This window comes from Cloeon dipterum, chromosome 2 (genome assembly GCF_949628265.1).
Source record: "Cloeon dipterum chromosome 2, ieCloDipt1.1, whole genome shotgun sequence".
Lineage (NCBI taxonomy): Eukaryota > Metazoa > Arthropoda > Insecta > Ephemeroptera > Baetidae > Cloeon > Cloeon dipterum.
The window spans coordinates 6604237-6628282 of NC_088787.1; the positions used below are offsets into that span (position 1 = coordinate 6604237).

Sequence of the window (24046 nt, forward strand, 5' to 3'; positions counted from 1 at the left end):
ATAGATCTCGATCAAAGGATTCAAAATCATGTGAGAAAACACAGTTTACAGAACCCCACATTTATTAAAAAAAACACTAATGTGGTGAGAAAATGTATCTGATGATGACAAAAATTATGTATGTCGCTTTCACATACATACACGTACAAAGAAAACAAAATAGCACGTAAATTTATTGAAATTGTTGACTCCGCGTGTCCTCGCACACGTGAATTAATTGTAATATTTCATACATTTTATTTTTATTTTAAATTTGCCATCTTACCGTTTAAATTCCTAAGAAAACCATGCGAGAAGCACTGCGTCTTCATATTGAAAATCAAGATTCACTTAAACAAACTGTGATAAATGGAGAAAAATCGGATTTTTTATATCAACAATTAATGTAATTCCCCAGAGAGTAGCATAAATATGCGCTGTAAATTTTGGGAGAAAATTTGAAAATTTTTAAAATGGAAAGGTCTATTTTGAAAAATGGATATTGTTAAACAATCGAATTTAAATTTTGCTTGGTTAGGAGAAGATCTAAACTTATTTTGATAAAAGTGTAAAAATCAAAACCATAATTATTTTATCATTGCTTAGCTGATAACTCTAATGAATTTTTGCCAACAATTATATGAACACATCACTGCTGATAGCTACATTATTTAAAAAAATAGAATTTAGTATTAAAATTAATTACTAAACTTCATTTCAAATAAAATAGAAGCAAAAAACCCTATTTGTTAAATTTTTTAAGCAACATACAAACTGCAAACTAAAAACCTGCTTTCACACGGGAAAAACTATTTTAACTAAAATAATATTATTATTGGCCTGAGAAAGGTCGCTAAAAATTTGAGCGCCAGAAAAAAATTCTAGCGCAAAGAAAAAAAAATGATGCAGTGCTTATACTTCTTGCCAGCAACGTGTCTGGCAGGGCCACCGCGCAGGAGTGTTCAAGCGGAAGGGTAGCCTGTCTCACCTGTTTTGGGCACGCATTCTTTTACAATTAGCGCTGTTTATAGAGGAGGATTTACGGCTCAATTAGTCCGTGCGAAAGGAAAGAGGAAAAATGATACGGCTTATTTATACGCATTATTTACCTGATGAAAGCGGCGAACGGACAACACGCAGCTTCCCAAGGATGAGCATGAGCAGGGGAGAGAGAGAGAGAGACAGGTCTTGCTCGGTTGGCAATCGATAGAAGAAGAGACCAGGTCCAGAGAGGGAGGGGTCGGCTGTATGATTTACGACAAGCAACTCAGCTGCAATAAAATCAACAAAAGGCGCCTAGAAATCTGGTCTCGCAATAAGTCCGAGTTTATTTGAACGATATTTATTACTGTTTATGATTAATTGGTATGAAATTAGGTTTTTATTTATTGGCAGAGTTTACAGTGCATTATCACATCAATTAATTCGAAAAGAAATTCATTCAGTTAAATAGAATAAACAATTAAAGACAATTTGGAAAGGTATAAGTCACAAAATTCTTACAATTTAAAAAATGGAAACTAATAATTAAATGATTGACAGGTTTTTATTTATTTTTTTTGCCACTTTAACAAAATTGTCCAGCGTCTGTCCTTTTTTATTTATTTATTCCTACAATTCAATGAAGGAACATGAATATTAATTAGAACAGTCGAATAAGACTTATAATAGAAGATACATTGCTTCAGTTAATATATGTTTACCTTTTTTTAGTTTCAGGACGACACTTCCCTTTCTTTCCGCATATCGCTTCTGAACGTAAGATAGTGGACCCAGATATTCCGGTCCGGCACTGAGTGAGGATGAAAACGAAAGGCAGGAGAGGAGAGAACAAGTGTCTGAAAATCATGTTGACGCGAACAGTATGCGACTGCTTTCAGACGACTGCCCAATTTGAATGAGGATAAAAGCGGCAGCAATGGCTCCTCAGAGCGCAAATACATACGCCAATTATGCTGCTGGTAAATAAGTTGAGTGAATTCAATGACGAACATAGAGTCAACTTTTTTTATCCCACCAAATTTAATTTTTTTGCATCCCTTGATTTTTATTAATTATTTGCATTCAGCCCAAGTTGGTAACGGAACTTTGCTTGGTATGTTTACATCCAAAGAGGCTCCACACATTTTTTTGTTGCACAGGAGGATACTACTTTGCTGAGTTTGTAATTTAGTTGTTTTGCGCACAATGATATGGTAATTGTGGCGGTTGCCAACTATTACTGATCAACGATGAGAACTCCATTTTCAATCCAACTATGGGAAATGGAGTATCATCGGTATTAATTAAGGAAATTTCGTGACGGAAATATTTAAAAAAAAATCAAACCACAAAGTTTTTCGCGAGGAGGTCATTGTGTGCATTGACGTGAAGTATGTATGTAAGGAGAGGAGCTTGAGCAGCTGATTTTGTTGAAGCCAGCCCGTCCTCAAATAATCTACTAAATTCATCGAGGGGTAAATATTGGACACGCTTTTGGCTTTGTTATTATCAGTTAATCGTTTATCAAATACTTTTTATTTAAATTTTCTTTCATTCAAAATTGAATTAAAATGTATAATAATATAGAAAACAAATTTATTAAAAAAAAAAACATTTCATAGAGAGCTTTTATCTTCATCACCACATGGCTCATTAATTAACATTGTCACGACTTAGTTGGTGAAACAGAATCTTTTCTTCGCATCTCCGCCTTTTGGTGCAGAATTAAACATAATTAATTGTTACGTTCTCAGGAGGCTTCCGCAACGCAGGTATATATTGTCTCTCTTCTCTTTTTAATATAAGTCAGTGTTTCGGAAGCAGCCAATTCCACGCAGTCGACATCAACGATGCTCTTCAGACACTTGTTTTGTTTTCTCCTGGCATTTTCCTTCACTTTCGGTGCTGCCACAGGCTTGCCCGCCAAAGATCCCAATTCTGACACCCCATTGTCAGAGCAAGACTCGGACGAAGTCGAAGCTGCTCAATACTATTTTTCAACCTTAACAAATGGCAATTCACCATAAACACGTACAAAATGCCCTGGAGGAACGAGACCACGCGGCAGGGGGTGTGTAAAAGGATAATCATCTTTTCAACAATGAGGTAATCTAATCGCAAACATTTAATTTGTTTGATTGTTGGCACTAAATTTATTGCTTGTATGTTCCAGATTTGGTTTGCTTTCGATAAAATAGCAGAAAGCTGAGTTCTTCCACGCAGAAGAAGCAGCAAGAAATACCGCTTCACATTTAGTACAAAATGGATAGTTTGTAATAAGACAAAAATATTTACAATTTTTTAATAAAATTTTGTTTTCAGTTTAAAATGTTAATGTGTTCTTCTAATTGTTCACCAATTAAAAATATTGAAAACGTACGTCGGAAACAATTTATTTCAAATTGCGTGCATGACTCTAAAATCCTAGAGTTGAAAGGTAAATGAAGTCTGACATGACACACGGTTTGTTGGATATTTATTTCCTGGCTATTATTTTAAAGAGCAAGAGCTAAAAAGCAAAAGCGGCGTCTAATGTTTGGCACTATGAGCAGTGACGAGCAATTATTACAGTTTATTGCGCGTCTGCTCTCTTTTTCCCAAGCCAATTATTTGCTAACGACGTAAGTGTAATTCCGGAAATTCATCATTTTTGCTGATAATAGAGCACTGTGCGGTGTCAATTTTCATTACCATGGTAACCGCATTTTTTTAAATCAAAAACCACAACCGCATCGGTCTTGACAAAAACCGTAGTTGCGGTAACCGCAAAATTACCGCAAAACCGCAATTTATTTAATGTTTTAGAACAAAATAGTTTTCTTTTGGCAAGGCTTAAATTTAATTATTTCTGCGTGCAACTCCATATCGCGGGTTTTAACCATCATAATTGCAAAAACTTTTCACCGTTAGACTCGTCTTTACCTTCCCTGAGCAGCTGGAGGGTTTAGGGGTTCTTACCCTCCACCCCTATACTTTAAACCCTTCGGAAATGAATAACATTTTATAGCTCTGGATAATTTTATTAATTTACATTTTATTAAAAAACATTTTTTTTAGTTTTGGTTGAATGGGCGGGGTGGTAATTTAGTAGGAATTTAGGATGATTTTAAATGTTTTGAAGCCAAGTCGATGCAAATGGAAGCAGATTAATTTTTTTATTAAAATTGAAGCAATGGGGTTGAGAGGGGATGAGGGTAAGTTCCCCATAAACACTTTGCCTGTTTAGTGGAGGTCAAGGCGAGTCTAACGGAAGTACATTTTTGCAATTCTGATTGTTGGAACCTGAGATTTGGAGGTTCAAAGAACCCATAAAGTGGAAAAATGTAACTTATATTAAGTTATGAAATAACTATCAAGATATCCTAAAAATTACGCCATTCTGAAAAATTTGGCCCGGTTTTTAATTGCGGGCACACATTTAAGTGGCTCTTGATCCGATCAACTTGTCCACTAAAAGAAGCCCAAATATTCCATTTATGATGCATCAATAACGTTGCTTGATATTAGATTTAACACTTAATTTATTCAAAGAAAGGAGATTTTTTTAAATTTATGGTATATCATAAAAAGTGCCGTGCGAATTCCCAGAAATTACAACAACGTTATACAAATACCCGTCCCGCGCGACTGCGGGACGCCCTACCCGTCCCGCGTGACTGCGGGACGCCATACCCGTCCCGCGGGACGCCCTACCCGTCCCGCGTGACTGCGGGACGCCATACCCGTCCCGCGGGACGCCCTACCCGTCCCGCGTGACTGCGGGACGCCCTACCCGTCTCGCAGGACGCCCTACCCGTCCCGCGTGACTGCGGGACGCCCTACCCGTCCCGCGTGACTGCGGGACGCCATACCCGTCCCGCGGGACGCCCTACCCGTCCCGCGTGACTGCGGGACGCCATACCCGTCCCGCGGGACGCCCTACCCGTCCCGCGTGACTGCGGGACGCCCTACCCGTCTCGCAGGACGCCCTACCCGTCCCGCGTGACTGCGGGACGCCCTACCCGTCCCGCGTGACTGCGGGACGCTCTACCCGTCCCGCGCGACTGCGGGACGCCCTACCCGTCTCGCAGGACGCCCTACCCGTCCCGCGTGACTGCGGGACGCTCTACCCGTCCCGCGTGACTGCGGGACGCCATACCCGTCCCGCGGGACGCCCTACCCGTCCCGCGTGACTGCGGGACGCCCTACCCGTCTCGCAGGACGCCCTACCCGTCCCGCGTGACTGCGGGACGCCCTACCCGTCCCGCGTGACTGCGGGACGCTCTACCCGTCCCGCGCGACTGCGGGCCGCCCTCCCCGTCTCGCAGGACGCCCTACCCGTCCCGCGGGACTGCGGGACGCTCTACCCGTCCCGCGTGACTGCGGGACGCCATACCCGTCCCGCGTGACTGCGGGACGCCCTACCCGTCCCGCGTGACTGCGGGACGCCCTACCCGTCCCGCGGGACGCCCTACCCGTCCCGCGTGACTGCGGGACGCTCTACCCGTCCCGCGTGACTGCGGGACGCCATACCCGTCCCGCGGGACGCCCTACCCGTCCCGCGTGACTGCGGGACGCCCTACCCGTCCCGCGTGACTGCGGGACGCCCTATCCGTCTCGCAGGACGCCCTACCCGTCCCGCGTGACTGCGGGACGCCCTACCCGTCCCGCGTGACTGCGGGACGCCCTACCCGTCTCGCAGGACGCCCTACCCGTCCCGCGTGACTGCGGGACGCCCTACCCGTCCCGCGTGACTGCGGGACGCTCTACCCGTCCCGCGCGACTGCGGGACGCCCTACCCGTCTCGCAGGACGCCCTACCCGTCCCGCGGGACTGCGGGACGCTCTACCCGTCCCGCGTGACTGCGGGACGCCATACCCGTCCCGCGTGACTGCGGGACGCCCTACCCGTCCCGCGTGACTGCGGGACGCCCTACCCGTCCCGCGGGACGCCCTACCCGTCCCGCGTGACTGCGGGACGCTCTACCCGTCCCGCGTGACTGCGGGACGCCATACCCGTCCCGCGGGACGCCCTACCCGTCCCGCGGGACGCCCTACCCGTCCCGCGTGACTGCGGGACGCCCTACCCGTCCCGCGTGACTGCGGGACGCCATACCCGTCCCGCGTGACTGCGGGACGCCCTACCCGTCCCGAGCGACGCCCTACCCGTGCTAAACAGTCGCATAATAAAAATGGTAAATTTTGATTCTCAAGATTTGCGGTTTTTGGTGGTACCACCGCAACCGCAAAAATGAAACCGCAACCGCACCGCAACCGCAAAATTATAACCGCATCTGCGGTTGTGGTGGGCGGTTTGTGGTTTTTTAGTACCAAAACCGCAACCGCACAGTGCTCTAGCTGATAATCAAATAGAACTTTTTCGTGTTTTGACACCGCAAGGTCGTGGCGTAGGAGCATTCGCTTTTCATCTTTTCTACGTTGTTTTCTTTAATTTAATTTCATAGGACACTTTCTTCGCAATTTGACACCAAAGTAAAATATTTAATTACCGAAAATTAGTTATTATTTTTTTAATTGGAAGAAAATGTGATCGACAGCAGCCCATTTTCTCATTAAGCCTCTACAGTAAAAAGTAAAAAAAAAAACATTTCCTTTGCACCGAATTTATAAATTTATTTGAATAAATTTGACAATTTTGTATTTTTGTATCGATTGAAAAGGGTCAAGTTTTTTTAAGAAGGCTGAGTGATTTGATTAAACTAATTTCGACTTTGAAACAGGTCAACATAATTTCAGTATTTGTTTATCAGCTGTAATTTTGATTAAAATTTGGAAACATTTACTCATACATTAAATCCAAAAATTTGCACTTTTGCATAAAATATCAGCAAGTTCAGATGGTTTATAGCATATGTACAAAAGCACAACGCATGATGATTTTTTTGTAACAATTAAAAACTCACAAAAAATAATAATTTGTCTAAAATTTACGTTGGTTTAATTTTTTTGTTATTCTCTCAATCCTTCTTCTTGGTAAAGAAATGGTTCATTTAATAAAAAAATATACAGCATTTTTCCTCTAACAAAAATTATTGCTCAAAAACTGGCACATTACGCCTTGCAGTGGAAAGCACGCTGCGCCGCAGAACAGTCCTCCGGTGCGGGTGGCCTAACTAGAAGTAAATTTTTAAAGTTTTCTCCGTTATTACATCGTCATTGACAAAATCATGGTTTTAATAAGAAAAAAAAATGATTTGGGTCATCATTGAGGGAAGAAATAATATATTTTCTATGAATCTTAAGTTTTTCGTGTTGTGACCATTTACATTTTTATTTCAAGTCAAAGTTCAGCTCAAAAGCAGATTGTTGCGACAATCAAACAGGGAAAACTTCTCTGTTTAATAATTATTAAAGCTTTGAGCGCTGCTGGCGAGCAGAGAATCTCTCTCTGTTTCGGCCTTCTTGGCGCTTTTGCTGCTGTGCTCCAGTCTCTCAGTGCACGCGAACCATGCTGACCAAGCCTCTCGTTTGTTTCCTCTTCGTCCTTCTTGCTGTCGTGACGATTGCACTGGCGGACTACTCTTCATCTTCAGATTACGTCTCATACGAAGACTCAGAAAACGGACCAAATGCAACTCAGTTTTCTCTAATCGATGCAATGGCGAGAAAGTGTTCTGAAGGAAAAATGCGTCGCCGTGGAAAATGTGTTAAAATTATTACGGTAATTAATCAATCGAAATCTGTATATTGGTAATTATTTATATTCAACTTCTAGACTGGATAGAGAAGAGGGTTAAAAGATGCAGCGATTGCGTTTCTTATTGGACTACGGACATCACGATTGAAGATCTTTCGCCTGCTTTGCATTTTCCTATATAATATGTAACCAATAAAATATACTAAATAATATTTTTCCTCTTTGGATTTTGTTATGCAACATTTTTCCTTGGCAACATAAATTTCGTATTTTTTTTCATATTAAATTTTACAGAAGGGAATAAAAAATTGGCAACACGTTCTGCAAGGTTAAAACTGATTTTTTTTATCATGGGCCACGGATAAAGTGATCATTTATATTTTTGCGTTTGATTTTATTTCAAGTCAAGGTTCAGCTCAAAGACAGATAGTTGATAATGTCTCTCTCTCTTGGCGCTGTTGCTGCCGTATAGTTAAAAATCGTGCTCCAGTCTCACAGTCCGAACGAACCATGCTGACCAAGCCTCTCGTTTGTTTTCTCTTCGTCCTTCTTGCTGTCGTGATGATTGCACTGGCGGACAACCCTTCATCAGATTCCTCCTCAAACGAAGACTCAGAAAACGGAACAGATGCAACTCAGCTTACTCTATTTGGAACATTGACGAGTGGCCGTTCTGAAGGAAAACGTCGCCGTGGAAGAGGTCTTGAAATTATCACGGTAAACAAAAAAAATATTAAATCTGAATATGTATGGTAATTATTTTTATTCAACGTCTAGAATGGATAAAGATGAGGGTTAAATACATACAGCAACCAACATCATACGATTGAACATCTTTCGCCTGCATTGCATTATTGTCATATAAGTAATCAAAATAAACTATTTTTTTCCTTTTTGGACTTTGTTGTGTAGCGGTTTGCTCGTTTTCTAGTTTGGCTAAATAAATTTCGTAATGTTATATGTATTTATTAAAAAAAAAATACAAAATTTGCTTCTCATTCTGCAAGATTCACCCCCGAATTTTATCATGGGCCGAATTTTATACACGAGAGAAAAATACTTGAAAAGTACACATTGCTCCAATGATTTCGTTTCTAGCTATCACAAACTTTTCTTATTTTTAAAACAGTCTGTTAAATTTTAGAAAATCAAGCGAGAAGCACTGCGTCTGCACATTGGGAACCAGGACATTCTTAAATAAATTGTATTAAATAGATCGTATGGAGAGAAATCAAAGCTTTCAGATGTTGTACAGTATTAAAAATTGTCCCCATTAAATTTTGCTTGCATATAAGCGTTTATAAATGTGATGATTTTTTGATCAGTCAAGGTTGAAAGGTTAAACGGTCAGATAAACGACCGACCAACTCTCTTGTTTCTTTTATAATGTAACAATCTGAGATTGGTTTGCATAAACATCAAAAAATATAAATTTGTTCAATTATTTGTTTCAAATAAATGAAAGCACACACGGATTGACAAGAAGTTGGTCAGCGCGACCGTATAGGAAAAAATTAACTAAAAATAAAACTTAAAATGCGCAAAGAACAGCGCAGTTAGTCCCCAACTTGTGTTTCATTTTTTTTAACTTTTGTAATTAGTTTACAACCTTTAATTAAAATTTTAATTCGCCTGAAGGCATAAGAAAGAAGATAGATAATTTATTGTTTTATGAAAAGAAACCGACCAGATTGTGCCGCAGGAAAAGGAACGGCGCAGAACGTATTTAATGCTCACCCTCGTGGTGTGTTTCACGTTCATCGCTGAAGCCATTCCGTACTTTATTGGCGGGGTCCAAGGTATCCAACGGATCTTGAATATCATGATTATCTTCGGTGCTTCGCGGGGAGTTTTAATCTTTTTGCTGCTTGTGTGCGCTGACAAGTATGTGAGGAAGAGCTTTTGCAGCCGATGTTGTTGTAAAGGCCAGCGTGCTCAAGTAATCTAATAAATACACGTCATTTGAAAAATTGGATTTTTTTATAAATAGTTTGGCTTGTAAAAAAATCAGATTTTTCTTTCAATCGTTGGAATAAGCTTTTCATTCAAGGGTATACTTCGTAGACAATATTTTATAGACCCTGAAGTCGAAGATTTTGCCCAAAATTTCTTGTCTTTCAAAGGGGGTTGAGAAATTATTTTTAGCAAAACCAAACTTAAATCCCCAAGTTTATTGACAGTTTTAATCCACTCGTGGCAAATTGCTCTAATTTAAATGAGCCCGCCATACACTACGTTTTATTACGCAGAATTAGCTAAAAATATCTGAGTACTGCGAAGACGAGGCTCGCGTCTGGCGAGCAAAACAATAACAAACGCAATTGCTAGCGATGCCTTGGATCTCCGATGCCTCTGGATGCGTCTGCGGCTGCTCTGCGGCAAGTGATTTCCCTGCTGCGCGAATACTGAATTTCTTTTCTTTAAAGCAATTCTTTCGTTCAGCGAGATGAAATCCAGCATTTTCACCCTTCTCCTCGTCCTTAGGCTGGCTTTTGGCAAAGACCTCTGCAAAGAAGAATTAAGGACGAGTTTGGAGGGTGCAGTCTTACTGAAGAATGGATCTCTTTTGACCGGCGAAGGTGACAATTATCCCGAAGGCACGTTTTGGAAAGACGAGGCAGAATCATGGCACTGGTGGGTCTGTCCCTGCCTCTTGGCACCCTGCATCAGAATTTGCGACACAGGTTCGAAATAACTTTAACCTCAACATTCACGATGAAAATTAATTTATATAATAATAAATAAAGTCAAATTATTAAAATTAACAAAATCAGATAGTTAAAAAAAACATTGAGGATATACGAGCTGATCTAATTTACTAAATGAAAGAAAATTATATTTTCATCTCGTTTCTAGAAATCGTGGATGAAATTATTGAAGCTTATCGTGAAACTGAGCCCAACTTGCCCTTTCTGTGGGACGAAATTATTGAGACAGGCACGCCGCCGATAGAGAGCTTCAAACAATTAATCAACGCAAAATGTGATCGTTATCACGATATTTTAAATAAAGAAGACGTCATGATTTTGACGAGCGGAAAGATGAGATTGAAAAACAAAACGAAGCTATATGGTGCCGAAAATTACTGCGTTCACCAAATGGTAAAAAATCAATGTTTTGGCAATTGTTTTGTCACTTTGGACACCAATTAAGCAGGATTCACTCAATTCTAAGACTTTTCCGGCCACACTTCAAAACGTGTAAACGTGTATCCATTTTTTTTAGCCTGAAACTCCAAAAATATTTAACATTTACAACGGATATCAAATTTTTCTATATATTGGTTTTTCATGATTTGATTAAATATTTATTTTATTTCCTTAGTCGAAAATATTTTGATCTCACCAGTAAAGAAACTATAAAAATATTAGTAGAGCTAAAGCCCTCCGAAATTGTCCCTAAATACCATTTAAATTATTTGTTTCAGAAAAACCTATCTGGATATCCCAACCCAGCAATTAATAGCTTTAATATGTAATAATCAATCGCGAAAAATATGTTTTTAGGAAGGAATAAACTCCATACATCTAGTGCGCTGCCTGTCTAATCTAGAAGAGGAGTCTAAGGAAAAAACGCTTCCTAAGGAGTTTTACGAGAACACGTATATTTCGTGGTCAATTTTCTTTATCTTCGTCGTTGTGGCGGGCACGTTCAGCCCGGAAATTAAATCGATTTTCGGGGAGGGCATGCTTTGCTTCCTGGCATGTCTGTTAGTGGCTTGCGTCACCTTGTCTGTCAACAGCTACATTTTTCAGACCGGCAAATTTGACCAAATCTCAATCCAGGTGGAGCTGTGCATTTCAATTGGTAGGAGAATTTTTACAAAATTCTAGATCAACTTAATTTTATTACATTTTTAGGATTCATCCTCTTATATTCATATCTGGCATCCTTTTTCTGGCTCAACACGATGTGCATCGAAATTTTTTTAACTTATAAAGGGTAAAATTTGATTTTTTTAATTAAACCTGTTGCTTCATTAATAAATTTAAGCTTTAAAGCGAAAGATAGAAAAATTGCTGACTAGGCCTTAAAAGTAAATAATTATTTCACAAAGTTGAGTGAATTTAAGGAGGTGTATTGTAATTTTTTTATTTGCATTTGTGGCCATAGTCACGTAGCACAGAACTTTGTTTGATATGCATACATCCAAAGAGTCTCCACACATTTTCATTTGTTTCAGGATTATTAGCACAGGAAAAAACTACTTTTCAAAGTTTGCAATTTACTCATTTGGCGGACCTTTGGTAATAGTGGCCGTGGCCCTATATTTCAACCTGATCAATGACGAGAACTCCATTTTCAACCCAAATATAGGAAATGGATTATGCACCATAAACGGCAAGTTCTAAAATAATTCGTCGTAATAATTATTAAAAAAAAAAAATGCAAACCACAGGCAGAGCGCCCATGTTGCTTTACTTCCATGGACCAATCTTGATTTTGCTTGTGGCCAACGTCGGCTTGTTGTCTGCAACCTGGGCAAGTGGCGAGCCGGTCCAAACCACGGAGGAAACCGACCAGACGGTGTGGAAGATAAAGTTTCGCATATTTTATCTAGCGATAACCCTCTTGGAGATTTTCTTTCGCATCAGAGGAGCCATTGCGTAATTTTACGGTTACGGTGTCCGAAGAATCTTAAGAATCACGATTCTTCAGTGCTGCGTGGAGAGTTTTTGTCTTTTTTGACCTTGTGTTCGCTGACAAAGAGTTTGAGCAGCCGATTTTTTAAAAGCCAGCGTGCTCAAAAAATAAATAATAAATATGTCACGGAAAAATAATGAATGTGGCTTTTATTAAGTATCAAAAAATTCTTTTTAATAAATTTGCTGACATTCAAAATAGAATAAAAATTTTATAATTTTATAATCATTTTTGTGGAGCCTATATATAGCAACAATAAACTGAAATTCCCAATTTTACCGACAGGTCTCATCCTCTATTTTGAATGAACCCGCAGTACTAATACACTCAGAGTTTGCGAAATGCATCTGTGCCCAACTCGCATAACAAAAACAGGTAGTCGCAAGCGATGCCTCAACGTGAACAGATCCTCTTGCAACACGAAGACTGAATGAGTTGGTCAACCATTGGGGTACTGTTCCCAAAACCACCTGCGTAATATTTGATCTCAAGTCCGCGCGCTCCATTGTTTTGGTTTAAAATGCTCAAATCAATTGCACATTTTATAATTCTATCAATTTCTTAGTAAATTTGGAGAAGAAAAGCATTTTGATGGAAATAAAAGCAATAGGAGCTGAAAAATCTAAATTTAAAGGATCGAACCTCCCCTGATTTTATAAATGTTTTAAATTGGTTCGGTTTTCTAGGAGATAATGTTTGAAGGAAACTTCTTATTTCCGCGCACTTATGCGAATATAGAACTAAAACTCACGATATTTGTTGTTTCAATTTAATTTAAGAAGAAAATTATTGTAATAAAATGTTGAGCTTTTAATTTATATTAAGAATAAAACCACGCAATTGTTTCATAATGCATCAATCTGAAATTGGTTTGCATAATCATAGAAAAATTTGGTTCAAAATTTGTTGCGTATGGATAAAAGCACACACGGAGTGACAAGAGTTTAGTCAGCGCAGCCCTCTTGAAAAATTTTTAAATAAAAAAGGGTAAAAATGCGCAAAGAACAACGTAATTAATCCCGAATGTGTGTTTCATTTTTTATTAATTTTTAAAAACATTTGTTTTTATTTACAACCTTTAATTAAAAATTGCGTCTTTGTCTCAAGGCATAAGAAAGACAACAGATAATTTATTTTAATATGAGAATATATTGACTCGAAATTTTGGTCAATAACTACAAAAAAGGTAAGAAAAGCGCAGTGCATTGTATTTTGCTTCGCGCTACAACAGTTTTCTAACGCTCCTATTTTTAGTGGCTTTTTTCCCTCCAATAAATATTTCTCTCAAATTTTTAGTCAAAACGGATATTTCCCACGTGAAAGCAGGTTTTGCTGCAATTTGCAAATCTTTTAAAAAAACGTAAAGGATTTTCTTTAATTTTTGCTCTCGAATTTCATTTTAATTAATTTCTTACACTCTATAATATATAAAACAAGATTTAATAATTCCTATTCTGTTGCTATGTGAAGGGAGCGAGGCGCCGTGCAGAGGCGCCATGTGGAAGCGCGCTTACTTGAGATGCTGTTTATTATGACTGAGTATATACGCAATGCAACATCCCGCGGGCCAGTTTAATGACATCACAGCCTCCAAAGCAAAGAAAAAAAAACCCGCAGCTTGTGTCAGAAATAAAATCAGTCCCTATCGAAGCCTCTATGGATGCAGTTCGCTGTTGGTACTCGCAGACAGACTCGGTTACAACAGGTTCGCGATTTTTCCGATTTTTTTTTTTAAATACACATTATTATTTTAAATTGTTGAATGTGATTTTATTTTTAAAATTTTATCTCAACAGCAGCGAGATATTATGAAAGCGACCAGCATTTTCATTCTTCTGCTCGTCCTTGGACTGGCTTTCGGACATGATTTTTGCAAAGAAGAATTACGGACGAGTGTGGATGTGGAGGACGCAGTTTTACTAAAGAATGGAACTCTTTTGACTGGCGACGGTGACAATTATCCTCCCGGCACGTTTTGGAAAGAAGAGGCAGAAGGGCACTGGTGGGTCTGTCCCTGCCTCTTGGGAAACTGCATCAGAATCTGTGACAAAGGTATGAAAAACTAACTGGATCAATTTTGTATCTTTTATTCTTAGATTAAAAAAAAATGGATAACAATTCTGTTTTTAGAATTTGCGGAGGAAGTGATTAACGCTTTTGGTGAATTTGAGCCTGTATCGCATTTTTTGTGGGATGAAATTATCGAGACAAATACAACGCCAATAGAGAGCTTCAAACAAGTACACAGCGCAAAATGTGACGATCTTTCTGATGTTTTGAAAAAAGAACACGTTACAATACTGGCAAATGGTATGATGCTATTGGAAAATGAAACAGAGATTTATGACGCCGAGCATTATTGTGTGCACCAAATGGTAAGGCCTCCTGAATATAAATTTATTAAATAATTATAGAATAATTTAACTTTTTAGGAGGGGAATTCCATACATCTAGTGCACTGTTTGGTCTTCGATTTTGTGGAATTCGACGAATCACTGGACATTAAAATTTACTCGACAACTTTATACATGAGCTCAATTTTCCTGATCTTCACCGTTGCGGCGTACACGTTGAGCCCGCTAATTAAATATTTTCACGGAAAGAGCGTGCTTTGCCATGTAGCGTGTCTGGCAGTGACTTTCATCATCTTGGCTGTCAAAGGCTACAGCTATCAAATCGGCGAATACGACCGATTCGTGCCAAAGGAACAGTGCTTTTTAATTGGTAAGAGAAATTTTACAAATTCGTTTATCTTAGCTTAATTTTATTACATTTTTAGGATTCATCCCCATTTATTCATATCTCGCATCCATGTTCTGGCTGAACACCATGTGCATCGATATTTTCTTCACTTTTAAAGGGTAAATTTGATTCTGTTAATAAAATCTATTTGTAAGCTTTTTTGAGATGGAAAAATTGCAGTTTTAATACTTAAAAGTATATTTAATGATGAATTAACTGAGTAATTTTTTTTAATATATCACTTCAATTTTATCTGCATTGTTTGTGGCCTAGCTTAGTCATTAGAACAGAACTTTAATTGATATATAATTATGCTTACATCCTAAAAGGCTCCACAAATTTCATTTCTTGCAGGATTTCTCGCACAGGAAAAAACTACTTTGCCAAGTTTGCAATTTATTCATTTTGCGGACCAATCCCAATAGTGGCCGTGGCCCTGTATTTCAACCTGATCAACGATGAAGACTCCATTTTCAACCCAAATATTGGAAATGGTACATGCTGGATAAGCGGTAAGTCCTATACAAATTTTGACATAATTATTATTATAAAAAATTTGAACCACAGGCGCAGCACAGGAGTGGCTTTACTTCTATGGACCATGCTTGATTTTGCTTTTGGCTGATTTTGGCTTGTTATCCGCAACCTGCTGCGCATCAAGCGGCGAGCCTGTCCGCACCACGGAGGAAACCGACCAGACGGTGCCGCAGGAAAAGGAACGGCGCAGAACGTATTTAATGCTCACCCTCGTGGTGTGTTTCACGTTCATCGCTGAAGCCATTCCGTACTTTATTGGCGGGGTCCAAGGTATCCAACGGATCTTGAATATCATGATTATCTTCGGTGCTTCGCGGGGAGTTTTAATCTTTTTGCTGCTTGTGTGCGCTGACAAGTATGTGAGGAAGAGCTTGAGCAGCAGATGTTGTTGTAAAGGCCAGCGTGGTCAAGTAATCCAATAAATACGTCATTTAAAAAATATTTACCTTAATAATTGGCTTTTTTATTAACAGTTTGGTTTATTAAAGGGTTTGAGAAACTTGCAAAATTAATTTATTTTTAGCAAAACCGCAAGTTTATCGACAGTTCTCATCCTCTCGTGGAAAATTGCTCTAATAATTTGAATTAGCCCGCCATACACAACGTTTTATGACTTAGAATTAGCTAAAAATATCTGAGTACTGCGACTGCGAGGACGAGGCTCGCGTCTGGCGAGCGAAACAATAACAAACACACAGGCATCGCAGTTGCTGCTGATCTCCGATGCTGCCTCTGCGATGGCATGTGATTTCCCTGCTGCTGCGCAAAGACTGAATTTCTCTCCTTTAAAGCAATTCTTTCGTTCAGCGAGATGAAATCCAGCATTTTCACCCTTGTGCTCGTCCTTGGGCTGGCTTTTGGCAAAGATTTCTGCAAAGAAGAATTACGGACGAGTGTGGATGTGGAGGATGCAGTTTTACTAAAGAATGGAACTCTTTTGACCGAGAGTGACCCGTATCCCGCCGGCACCTTTTGGAAAAACGAGGAAGAAGGGCACTGGTGGGTCTGCCCCTGCCTCTTGGGAAACTGCATCAGAATTTGCGACAAAGGTTCGAACAATTTTTCATTCCCAACATTCACGACGAATAAAAAATAAAATAATCGATGTGCTATAATTTTTCAAAAGTTAATTTAAATATGAAAAGTTCTACTCATAATATATCAAAAAAAGATCGGAGAAATTTTAAATAAAAATATTAGAGCTGATCTAATTTATTAAATTAAAGAAAAATAATTTATGATCTTGTTTTTAGAATTCATAGAGGAAATAATTGAAGCTTATAATGAAACAGAACCCATCTTGCCTGTTCTGTGGGACGAAATTATTGAGACAGACACGCCGCTGATAGAGAGCTTCAAACAAATAATCAACGCAAAATGTGATGCTGGTTCCGACATTTTAAATAAAGAAGACATCAGGATTTGGGCGAATGGCAGTATGAAATTGGGAAACGAAAGCAAGCTATACGGTGCTGAGCATTACTGTGTTCACCAAATGGTAAAAAATCCTTTGTTTTGGCAAGGTTTGGGATTCTTTTGTATCTTCGGACACCAATTAAGCAGGATAGTCACTAAATTTCTTGACTCTTCCAGCCACACTTTAAATCTAATTTTTGGAGCCTTAAACTGCTAAAAACCTTTTAAAAACACTCATTTAAAGCGGATATCAAACCTTTCTATACATTGGGTTTTCATGAATTTAAAATTTAATTTGGTTTCCTGAGTCGAAAATATTCTAATTTCACCAATGCAGAAAACAATAAAAAATATTACTAGCTTTTAGAAACCAAAATAGTATTGATACTGTCCAATTTAATAAGCAAAAAATCGTTTTTAAAGATTAGTAGAGCCGTCTAAATTTGCCCCTAAATACCATCTAATATATTTTTCATCAAAAACCCGTCTCAGAATTCAAACCCTGCAATAAATAGTTTTATGTATGTTATTCCATCATGAAAATTATGTTTTTAGGAAGGAAATAACTCCATACATCTAGTGCACTGCTTATATCTGGAACATCGAGGAGTGGATGAGATTGGGAAAGAAACAACGCTTCCTAACGATATGGAGTTTGTCATTTGCACTGCTTTATCGCTGTTGAGCTCAATTTTACTGGTCATATTGGTTGTGTGGCTATGGTTCAGAACGAAAATTAAATCGTTTCACGAAAAGGCCATGATTTGCTACTTAGCATGTCTAGCAGTGACTTTCATCGTCTTGACCTTCAACAGCTTTCTAATCATCTTATTTGACGAAATACCGCTCGAGCAGCCGCTGTGCATTTTATATGGTTAAATTATTTTGTTACAAAACCATAGTTCTCATTAGCTTAATTTTATTACATTTTTAGGACTCATCCCCTTATATTCATTTCACGCATCCTTGTTCTGGCTGAAAACCATGTGCATCGCTTTTATCTTCACTTATAAAGGGTAAAAATCAAATATTTTAAAAGCTATTGTGATAGAAAAATTGCAGGGTGAATCCTTACAAATAAATAATCACATCTCCAATTTGAATGAATTGAATAATTATTTTACTATCAGTCAGTAGCAGAACTAAGTTTGATGTGCTTAACCAAATAGGTTCCACACATTTGTTGCAGGGGTTCTCGCACAGGAAAAAACTATTTTGCAAAGTTTGCAATTTATTCATTTGGCGCACCAATGGTAATAGTAGCCGTGGCTCTGATTTCCCAACTGATCAACGATGAAAACTCCATTTTCAACCCAAATATTGAAAATGGAATATGCACCATAAACGGTAAGTTCTAAAAAACTCTTCCATGTAATTATTATTATCAATTATTCAAACGACAGGCACAGCATCCGTGTGGTTTTACTACAAAGGACCGAGCTTGATTTTGCTTTTGGCCAACGTCGGCGTGTTGTTTACAATCTGCGTAATAGGCAAGCCGGTCCGCACCGCGGAGGAAAATGATCAGATGAAAAAGGAATTTCACATGACTATTTTTACTCTCCAATGGGCGCTTTACCCGCTCGTCATGATGCACGGATCTTAACCATTATTATGACGGTGACTACAGTGCGTGTCTGAAGAATCTTGGAAATAATTTTTATCTTCAGTTCTGCGCAGGAAGAATTTGTCGATTTGCTCCTTGTGTGCGCTGAAAATTTTGTGAGGAAGAGCTTGTGCAGTCGATTTTGTAAAGGCTGCAGCGTGCTCAAATAATCTAATGAATTCGTCATGTGCAAAAAATTTATCTTGATTGGACTTTTCATTCAAGATTGAATTAAATTGTATTATTATAATATATAAATAACATTTTCCATTTGATGATTTATTTTCTGGTCAACAATTTCACCCTTGAAGTTTAAGATTTTTTTATTAAAAAAGGGTTTAAGAAACTTGTAAAATTAATCTATATTTGTGGAGCCTATAGCAGAAATAAACCGAAATTTCCAAGTTAATCGACAGTTCTCAACCACTGCTGGCAAAATTTCTCTATTTTGAATGAGCCCGCCTCTCTACGCTTGCTCTTTGACGTCAGAATCGTCAGAGTTGCAAATAACATCTGAGGTCCGCGAGGGCGGGGCTGCCGTCGCGGCTCGCGGCTCGCGACTCGCGTAACCATAACAAAAACAGTCAAAACAGGGAGTCGCAAGCGATGCCTCTGCGGGGACACATTCACCTGCAGCGCGAAGACTGAATTGGTGAGTAAACCACGGGGGATATACTGTTCCCTAAACAACCCACCCCCCGTTAGTGTGTGCGTATTGTTTGATCTCAAGTCTTCTCCGTTGTTTTAGTTGGAGAAATTCATTATGATGTTCAAATCAAATTCTTGTACAATTAATTACATTTGAAGACTTGATTTTCGGTAAATTTAAAGTACACAAAAAATGCATTTAATTTAATTTAAGAATAAAAAACATTTTGGTGGAAATATTTAGCAATGGAGCTATAAAGACAGAATTTAAATATGGGTTTCCCCTGATTTTGTTAATAAATTAAGTCGATTTAGTTTTCTGGGGGAATAAGATTTAATTTTAATTTTTTTTTCTTAAAATCTTTTGCTCTCTATAAAAAATTAAGCTGTTATTGGTAAACAGAATTATAACGAAATATTTATGATCAAAAGACATAAGTAGCGATTTTTAAATCCAAATTATTCAATTAATAAACCTTATAACCTTAGAAATCGAAAAATGAAACATTTTTTTACCAAAAATCTAGTTTACCATCAATGTTTTGTCATAGAGCGAGATGAGAGTCGCCGTTTTATCCGTCCTGCTTCTCTGCGGCGTGGCTGCTGGAAAAGATTTCTGCACAGAAGAGCTGCGGATGAACGTGACGGACGCAAAGTTGCTCGAGAACGGACATCTTTTGACGCAAGAAGACGAATATCCCGCCGGAACGTTTTGGAATGACGAGGAGGAGGAGACGTGGTGGGTTTGTCCCTGTCTCTTGGGACACTGCATCAGAATTTGTAACGACGGTATGAAAAACTGGACATAATTCAATTTTATTGCACCTAAAACTGTGAAAACAAAACCTAATTGCTTTAGCTGAAAAGCAAAACTGATAATAAGAAGAAAAAAATATAAGAATTAATTTTTAATTAAATATTTTAACCGCAACCCCTTTTACAAATAATAATTTTAAAAATTCATGTTTCCAGACTTTGCAGAATTAATCGTGTCTCGAAGTATAACTCGGACTAGTTACGGCATTATTAACTGGGAAAAAGTCTTTGACGCACACCAGACGCCCTTGGAGTACTTCAAACTGGTAAAAAATGCAAAGTGCAAGGATGCATCTGCAGAGCTCTTAACTGACGATGAGTTCCAAATACTGTACGACGGACAGCTGGTGGTGAAAAGTTCAAACGAGACAGTTGAGATCGAGCAATATTGTGTTAAAACGGTAATTAATACGCATTTTTCTCTAAGATTAAAATAAAATTAATTAAAATGCAAAACTAGGGAATACTTTCCACGTATCTTGTTCGTTGCTTGGAGAAATCCCTACCAGTTGAGCGCCAACTTTACATACTAGTTTTGATCGTGAGTTCTGGTTGCCTGATTTGGACCGCATTGGCTTATAACTATAGCCCGGTGATCAAGTCAAACCACGGAAACATCGTGGTTTGCCACGCAGCGAGTCTGGCGGTCTTTTCCCTCGCCTTATATGTGGTCCATAATCACGGCAGATTCACCGGCCAGGCTTTTGGCTTAATTTTTGGTACGTAAAACAAGCATAATTAAATACTTTTTCACGGAAGTTGCTATTTTGCAGGATGCCTTCCTCCATACGCCTACCTCGCCTCAGTTTGTTGGATCAACTGCGTGTGTATTGACCTCTACCTGGTTTTCAAAGGGTAATTTCAACTTGATTTTTATTTTTAATCCTCGGTTGCAAATAGATTGGGAAAATTTGGTCACTTAATTTGTCTAGAAAAAATTAAAATACATGCAGACCATCAAATACGAATATTTTGCATTGTAATCATTTAAATGTTTGTGAAATTAAGCAACGCAATTTATCTCTATTTCCCAGTTAAATTTCAGACTGTGCCAAATTTCCATTTTCCCCTGTGGAAATCTAAAATTAGCGGTCGGAGTGGTCAAAATTTCCTCTACTGTGCAGATTTTTCATTTAAATTGTCATTTTCTGCCTCAATTTCTCCAAAAATTTATCTCTTGACAATTTTACAAGTCGAAGCCATGAGCTAATAATTAGAAAATTATTGAAACCTGAGATGCAAACAGTACCTGCAAGAAAAAAAACGCTATTTACCACTGCACTCCATTTTTTTAAGTGGGTTTTTTGCAACCTGTCAAATTATGAGACAAATTTCTCATCTAGCGAAATAAATCATGAAACAATTCATGCTCGCCGCTTGATTAGCATGCAAACTTTTGAGCCAATTTTCTCAAAAATTTAAACAGTAGCGTCGGAAATATTTTATTTTTTCCGTAATATTATTTCGAGAAAAGGAAAACAGGATTTTCCCAAAAAAATTAGTAAATGTTTACTCTGTACACTGCTGCAATTGATATTAATTTCCAATTGAGACTAAATTTTATTTTATTTAAAAGGATATTGACTAAATAATTTTAAAATCAACTCAGCTAACGTATGGCTAAAAGTGTTAGTGGAAATCAGACTGTTTTTCGGGGCTCACTGGTTTTATATAGTGTCGTTTTCATGCTTCAAAAGCAGAGGCATAATGAATTTTATTTCATAGAGGGCGAGTTTCTCGAGTAAAAAAATCGTTAAAAAATTTTAAATTTAAATATTAAAGTAATAATTTTTAAGAGAAAAATTGCATATTTTATTACTTAAAAGAAAATAAATTTTATATCCAGAATTTGGTAATTTTTAGTCTGTTGGGCCAAATAAAAAATTCATTGTTGAGCCTCAATTTTTCATTTAGCATCTGAAGGGCTTTTAAAAGGTTGAATCGAAAAAATCTACTTTAATTTCCGAAACATGTGTGTTTTCTAAACTATTATCTGCTTTTTACAGGCTTGGCTGGACGCATAATAATGCTTACCTCACAAAAATGTCAATCTACTCGTTTTGCGCTCCATTGGCCGTAGTGGCCGCGGTTCTGATATTCAACACAGCTGACGGATATGGAACTCCAACATGCTGGATTGACGGTACAAAGCAATTTTTAAATCTCTTTCCGTAATTATAAAAAATTTTAATCACAGGTCCAGCTTACGAGTGGGTTTTCTATCTGGGACCGAGCCTGATCGTGATTTTGGCCAACTTTTACTTGCTGTACACGACCTATTCTCGCGGAAATGCCAATCCGGTTCCCACCACGGAGGAATCTGCCGAGGCTGCGAACCGAACACGAGCCGAAGTGGATATGCTGCGGAATAACAAGCAGCGCGGATTGTTTCTCACTGCGCTGCTAGGCTTCGTGTTCTTCGCCAAAGCTTTGCCTTATTTCTATTATGTCGGTCACATCTGGTACTATTTCTTGAGTCTCACTGGCGCCTTGCAAGGGCTTCTCACTTTCTGCGTCCTCATGCTCTTCACCTCTCGTTCGTAAATGTGGAGAATTGCCTCAGAAATTAGATCTTTTAATCGTTAAATGCGTGTGCCTCAAATATGAATTTTAAAAGCTTTTAAAGCAATTTAGGCTTCAAGCCCAGTTAGAAAATTTTACTTAAATATTTTTATTGATATTTATGCACTGTTGAATCTGACAGGTTAGCCTCTATTTGGTGTCTAAAATTATACAAGTGTGTTTTCAGTCAAAAATCGAGGTTGTCTAGAATATTAGCTCTACTTAATTTTGTCATCATTACTTTTAAGATATCTTGTCCAACAATATATGAATTTATAGAAAAATACTCATTTTTTATATACATATTAAGTGATAAAATCACAACCTATATATAGCAGGCAGAAAATGTTTCCCGCTTGAAAAGCATACAAAATAACCGCATGGCGTCGTAAGAAACTTATTCGATATATTCCACAAAATAAAAAATAAATATACTGTATACTCACAAAATAGATATGTATTTTATTTTAAATCGATCCTTTTAAAACCAAAGCGTCTAAACAGGGTTAAAAATAAAATAATGAAATTTATTCCCCGATAAATGGGAAACCATACCGCCCCTGTACGGTTTACTGATCACCGCGGTGGCTGTTAAATGAATGGAGAGCGGCGCCCGCCGCCGTGTGGAAGCGCTCGAGATTTTACTTTATTTTGACTGCTCGCATGGATAATTTGTGATGAGCCGCTAAAGGCGCTAAAGCGACGTCAGATGGTCAGCAAAAAACAAATTTAAACCTCAAGATCAGCTTTGCAGACCACGTTAGGGGAAAATAAAAATAAAGCTCTGTGGAGCAAGTTTCGGTGATCCCATCCTACAGACCAGAAACAACGGCGGATTCGTGCATGGTATTTCCTAATTTTTTACTCATAGTCCTCTGCATCAACGGTAATTAAAAAATGAATATCACATTATTTATTAAGGTAAAAATAAGAGAATTAATGCAAATAGTTATTAATTAAAGTGGAATATATCTTACTTTTTAAAGCAGAACTGTCGTTCAGTGAGACGAAAGCCAGCATTTTGACCCTTCTGCTTATCCTTGGGCTGGCCTTGGGTAAAAAATTTTTTTAATTAATGATAAATCCATTTTCTTCCAAATTATGTTCTTATGTGATCATTGTATATGTACTTTTATTGAATAATAGAGTAATTCGATTTATTCATGTAAGGCTTTGTTATACATATTATTAATCTTTGCAAATAAAATGCTAAAATGTGAACAACATGTGTGTAACAGCCTTTTTGTGGCAAAAGCAATGCCTCTGCGGTCTGCGGGCACAGATTCACCTGCAGTGCGAAGACTGAATGAGTGAGTCAGCCATGGGAATACTATTCCCAAAACAACCTGCAATATGTTTCAGCTCAAGTCCGCTCCATTGTTTCAGTTGGTGAGAATTCATCAAAATGTTCAAATCAATGCCTGCACATTTCAAAATTAAATTAATACATATCGGGAAATTTGTAGTATACAAATAAGA

The 24046-nt window shown here is 38.3% G+C and overlaps 4 protein-coding genes and 1 long non-coding RNA gene across 5 annotated transcripts; all 5 read left to right on the top strand.

Annotated features, from left to right (window-relative positions):
• The first annotated feature begins 7346 nt into the window (after positions 1-7346).
• On the top strand, positions 7347-7810 carry LOC135937232 (uncharacterized). The gene is made up of 2 exons (XR_010574482.1): positions 7347-7620; positions 7675-7810. It is a non-coding gene; the product is annotated as an uncharacterized LOC135937232 (long non-coding RNA).
• A 2129-nt stretch (positions 7811-9939) lies between these two features.
• On the top strand, positions 9940-12417 carry LOC135935396 (G-protein coupled receptor Mth-like). The gene is made up of 6 exons (XM_065477677.1): positions 9940-10280; positions 10453-10697; positions 11103-11403; positions 11457-11538; positions 11780-11941; positions 12000-12417. The coding sequence occupies exons 1-6, from the start codon at positions 10043-10045 to the stop codon at positions 12205-12207; spliced, it is 1236 nt and encodes a 411-aa protein (XP_065333749.1). The 5' UTR covers positions 9940-10042; the 3' UTR covers positions 12208-12417.
• A 1181-nt stretch (positions 12418-13598) lies between these two features.
• On the top strand, positions 13599-15973 carry LOC135935388 (G-protein coupled receptor Mth2-like). The gene is made up of 7 exons (XM_065477669.1): positions 13599-13945; positions 14037-14292; positions 14371-14615; positions 14673-14964; positions 15020-15101; positions 15337-15494; positions 15550-15973. Exons 1-7 carry the CDS (start codon positions 13901-13903, stop codon positions 15939-15941), a joined length of 1470 nt encoding a protein of 489 aa, XP_065333741.1. The 5' UTR covers positions 13599-13900; the 3' UTR covers positions 15942-15973.
• Positions 15974-16187: 214 nt separating this feature from the next.
• LOC135935395 (G-protein coupled receptor Mth-like) lies at positions 16188-18813 on the top strand. Its single transcript, XM_065477676.1, has 6 exons — positions 16188-16568; positions 16773-17017; positions 17491-17809; positions 17870-17951; positions 18125-18282; positions 18339-18813. The coding sequence occupies exons 1-6, from the start codon at positions 16331-16333 to the stop codon at positions 18539-18541; spliced, it is 1245 nt and encodes a 414-aa protein (XP_065333748.1). The 5' UTR covers positions 16188-16330; the 3' UTR covers positions 18542-18813.
• A 225-nt stretch (positions 18814-19038) lies between these two features.
• LOC135935394 (G-protein coupled receptor Mth2-like) lies at positions 19039-23017 on the top strand. The gene is made up of 7 exons (XM_065477675.1): positions 19039-19193; positions 19743-19978; positions 20162-20406; positions 20466-20724; positions 20779-20860; positions 22012-22148; positions 22203-23017. Exons 2-7 carry the CDS (start codon positions 19747-19749, stop codon positions 22547-22549), a joined length of 1302 nt encoding a protein of 433 aa, XP_065333747.1. The 5' UTR covers positions 19039-19193; positions 19743-19746; the 3' UTR covers positions 22550-23017.
• Positions 23018-24046: the final 1029 nt, after the last annotated feature.

Excerpts from the sequence above, each read along its gene's own strand:
- LOC135935396 (XM_065477677.1), top strand. The coding sequence starts at position 10,043 with ATGAAATCCAGCATTTTCACCCTTCTCCTCGTCCTTAGGCTGGCTTTT. Across the intron at positions 10,281-10,452 it reads CATCAGAATTTGCGACACAG|AAATCGTGGATGAAATTATT; the intron begins GTTCGAAATAAC and ends TCTCGTTTCTAG. Across the intron at positions 11,942-11,999 it reads TTATGCACCATAAACGGCAA|AGCGCCCATGTTGCTTTACT; the intron begins GTTCTAAAATAA and ends AACCACAGGCAG.
- LOC135935388 (XM_065477669.1), top strand. The coding sequence starts at position 13,901 with ATGCAGTTCGCTGTTGGTACTCGCAGACAGACTCGGTTACAACAG. Across the intron at positions 14,616-14,672 it reads ATTATTGTGTGCACCAAATG|GAGGGGAATTCCATACATCT; the intron begins GTAAGGCCTCCT and ends TTAACTTTTTAG. Across the intron at positions 15,495-15,549 it reads TGGTACATGCTGGATAAGCG|GCGCAGCACAGGAGTGGCTT; the intron begins GTAAGTCCTATA and ends TTTGAACCACAG.
- LOC135935394 (XM_065477675.1), top strand. The coding sequence starts at position 19,747 with ATGAGAGTCGCCGTTTTATCCGTCCTGCTTCTCTGCGGCGTGGCTGCT. Across the intron at positions 19,979-20,161 it reads CATCAGAATTTGTAACGACG|ACTTTGCAGAATTAATCGTG; the intron begins GTATGAAAAACT and ends TCATGTTTCCAG. Across the intron at positions 20,861-22,011 it reads CTCTACCTGGTTTTCAAAGG|GCTTGGCTGGACGCATAATA; the intron begins GTAATTTCAACT and ends TGCTTTTTACAG.
- LOC135935395 (XM_065477676.1), top strand. The coding sequence starts at position 16,331 with ATGAAATCCAGCATTTTCACCCTTGTGCTCGTCCTTGGGCTGGCTTTT. Across the intron at positions 17,810-17,869 it reads GCCGCTGTGCATTTTATATG|GACTCATCCCCTTATATTCA; the intron begins GTTAAATTATTT and ends TTACATTTTTAG. Across the intron at positions 17,952-18,124 it reads TTTATCTTCACTTATAAAGG|GGGTTCTCGCACAGGAAAAA; the intron begins GTAAAAATCAAA and ends CATTTGTTGCAG.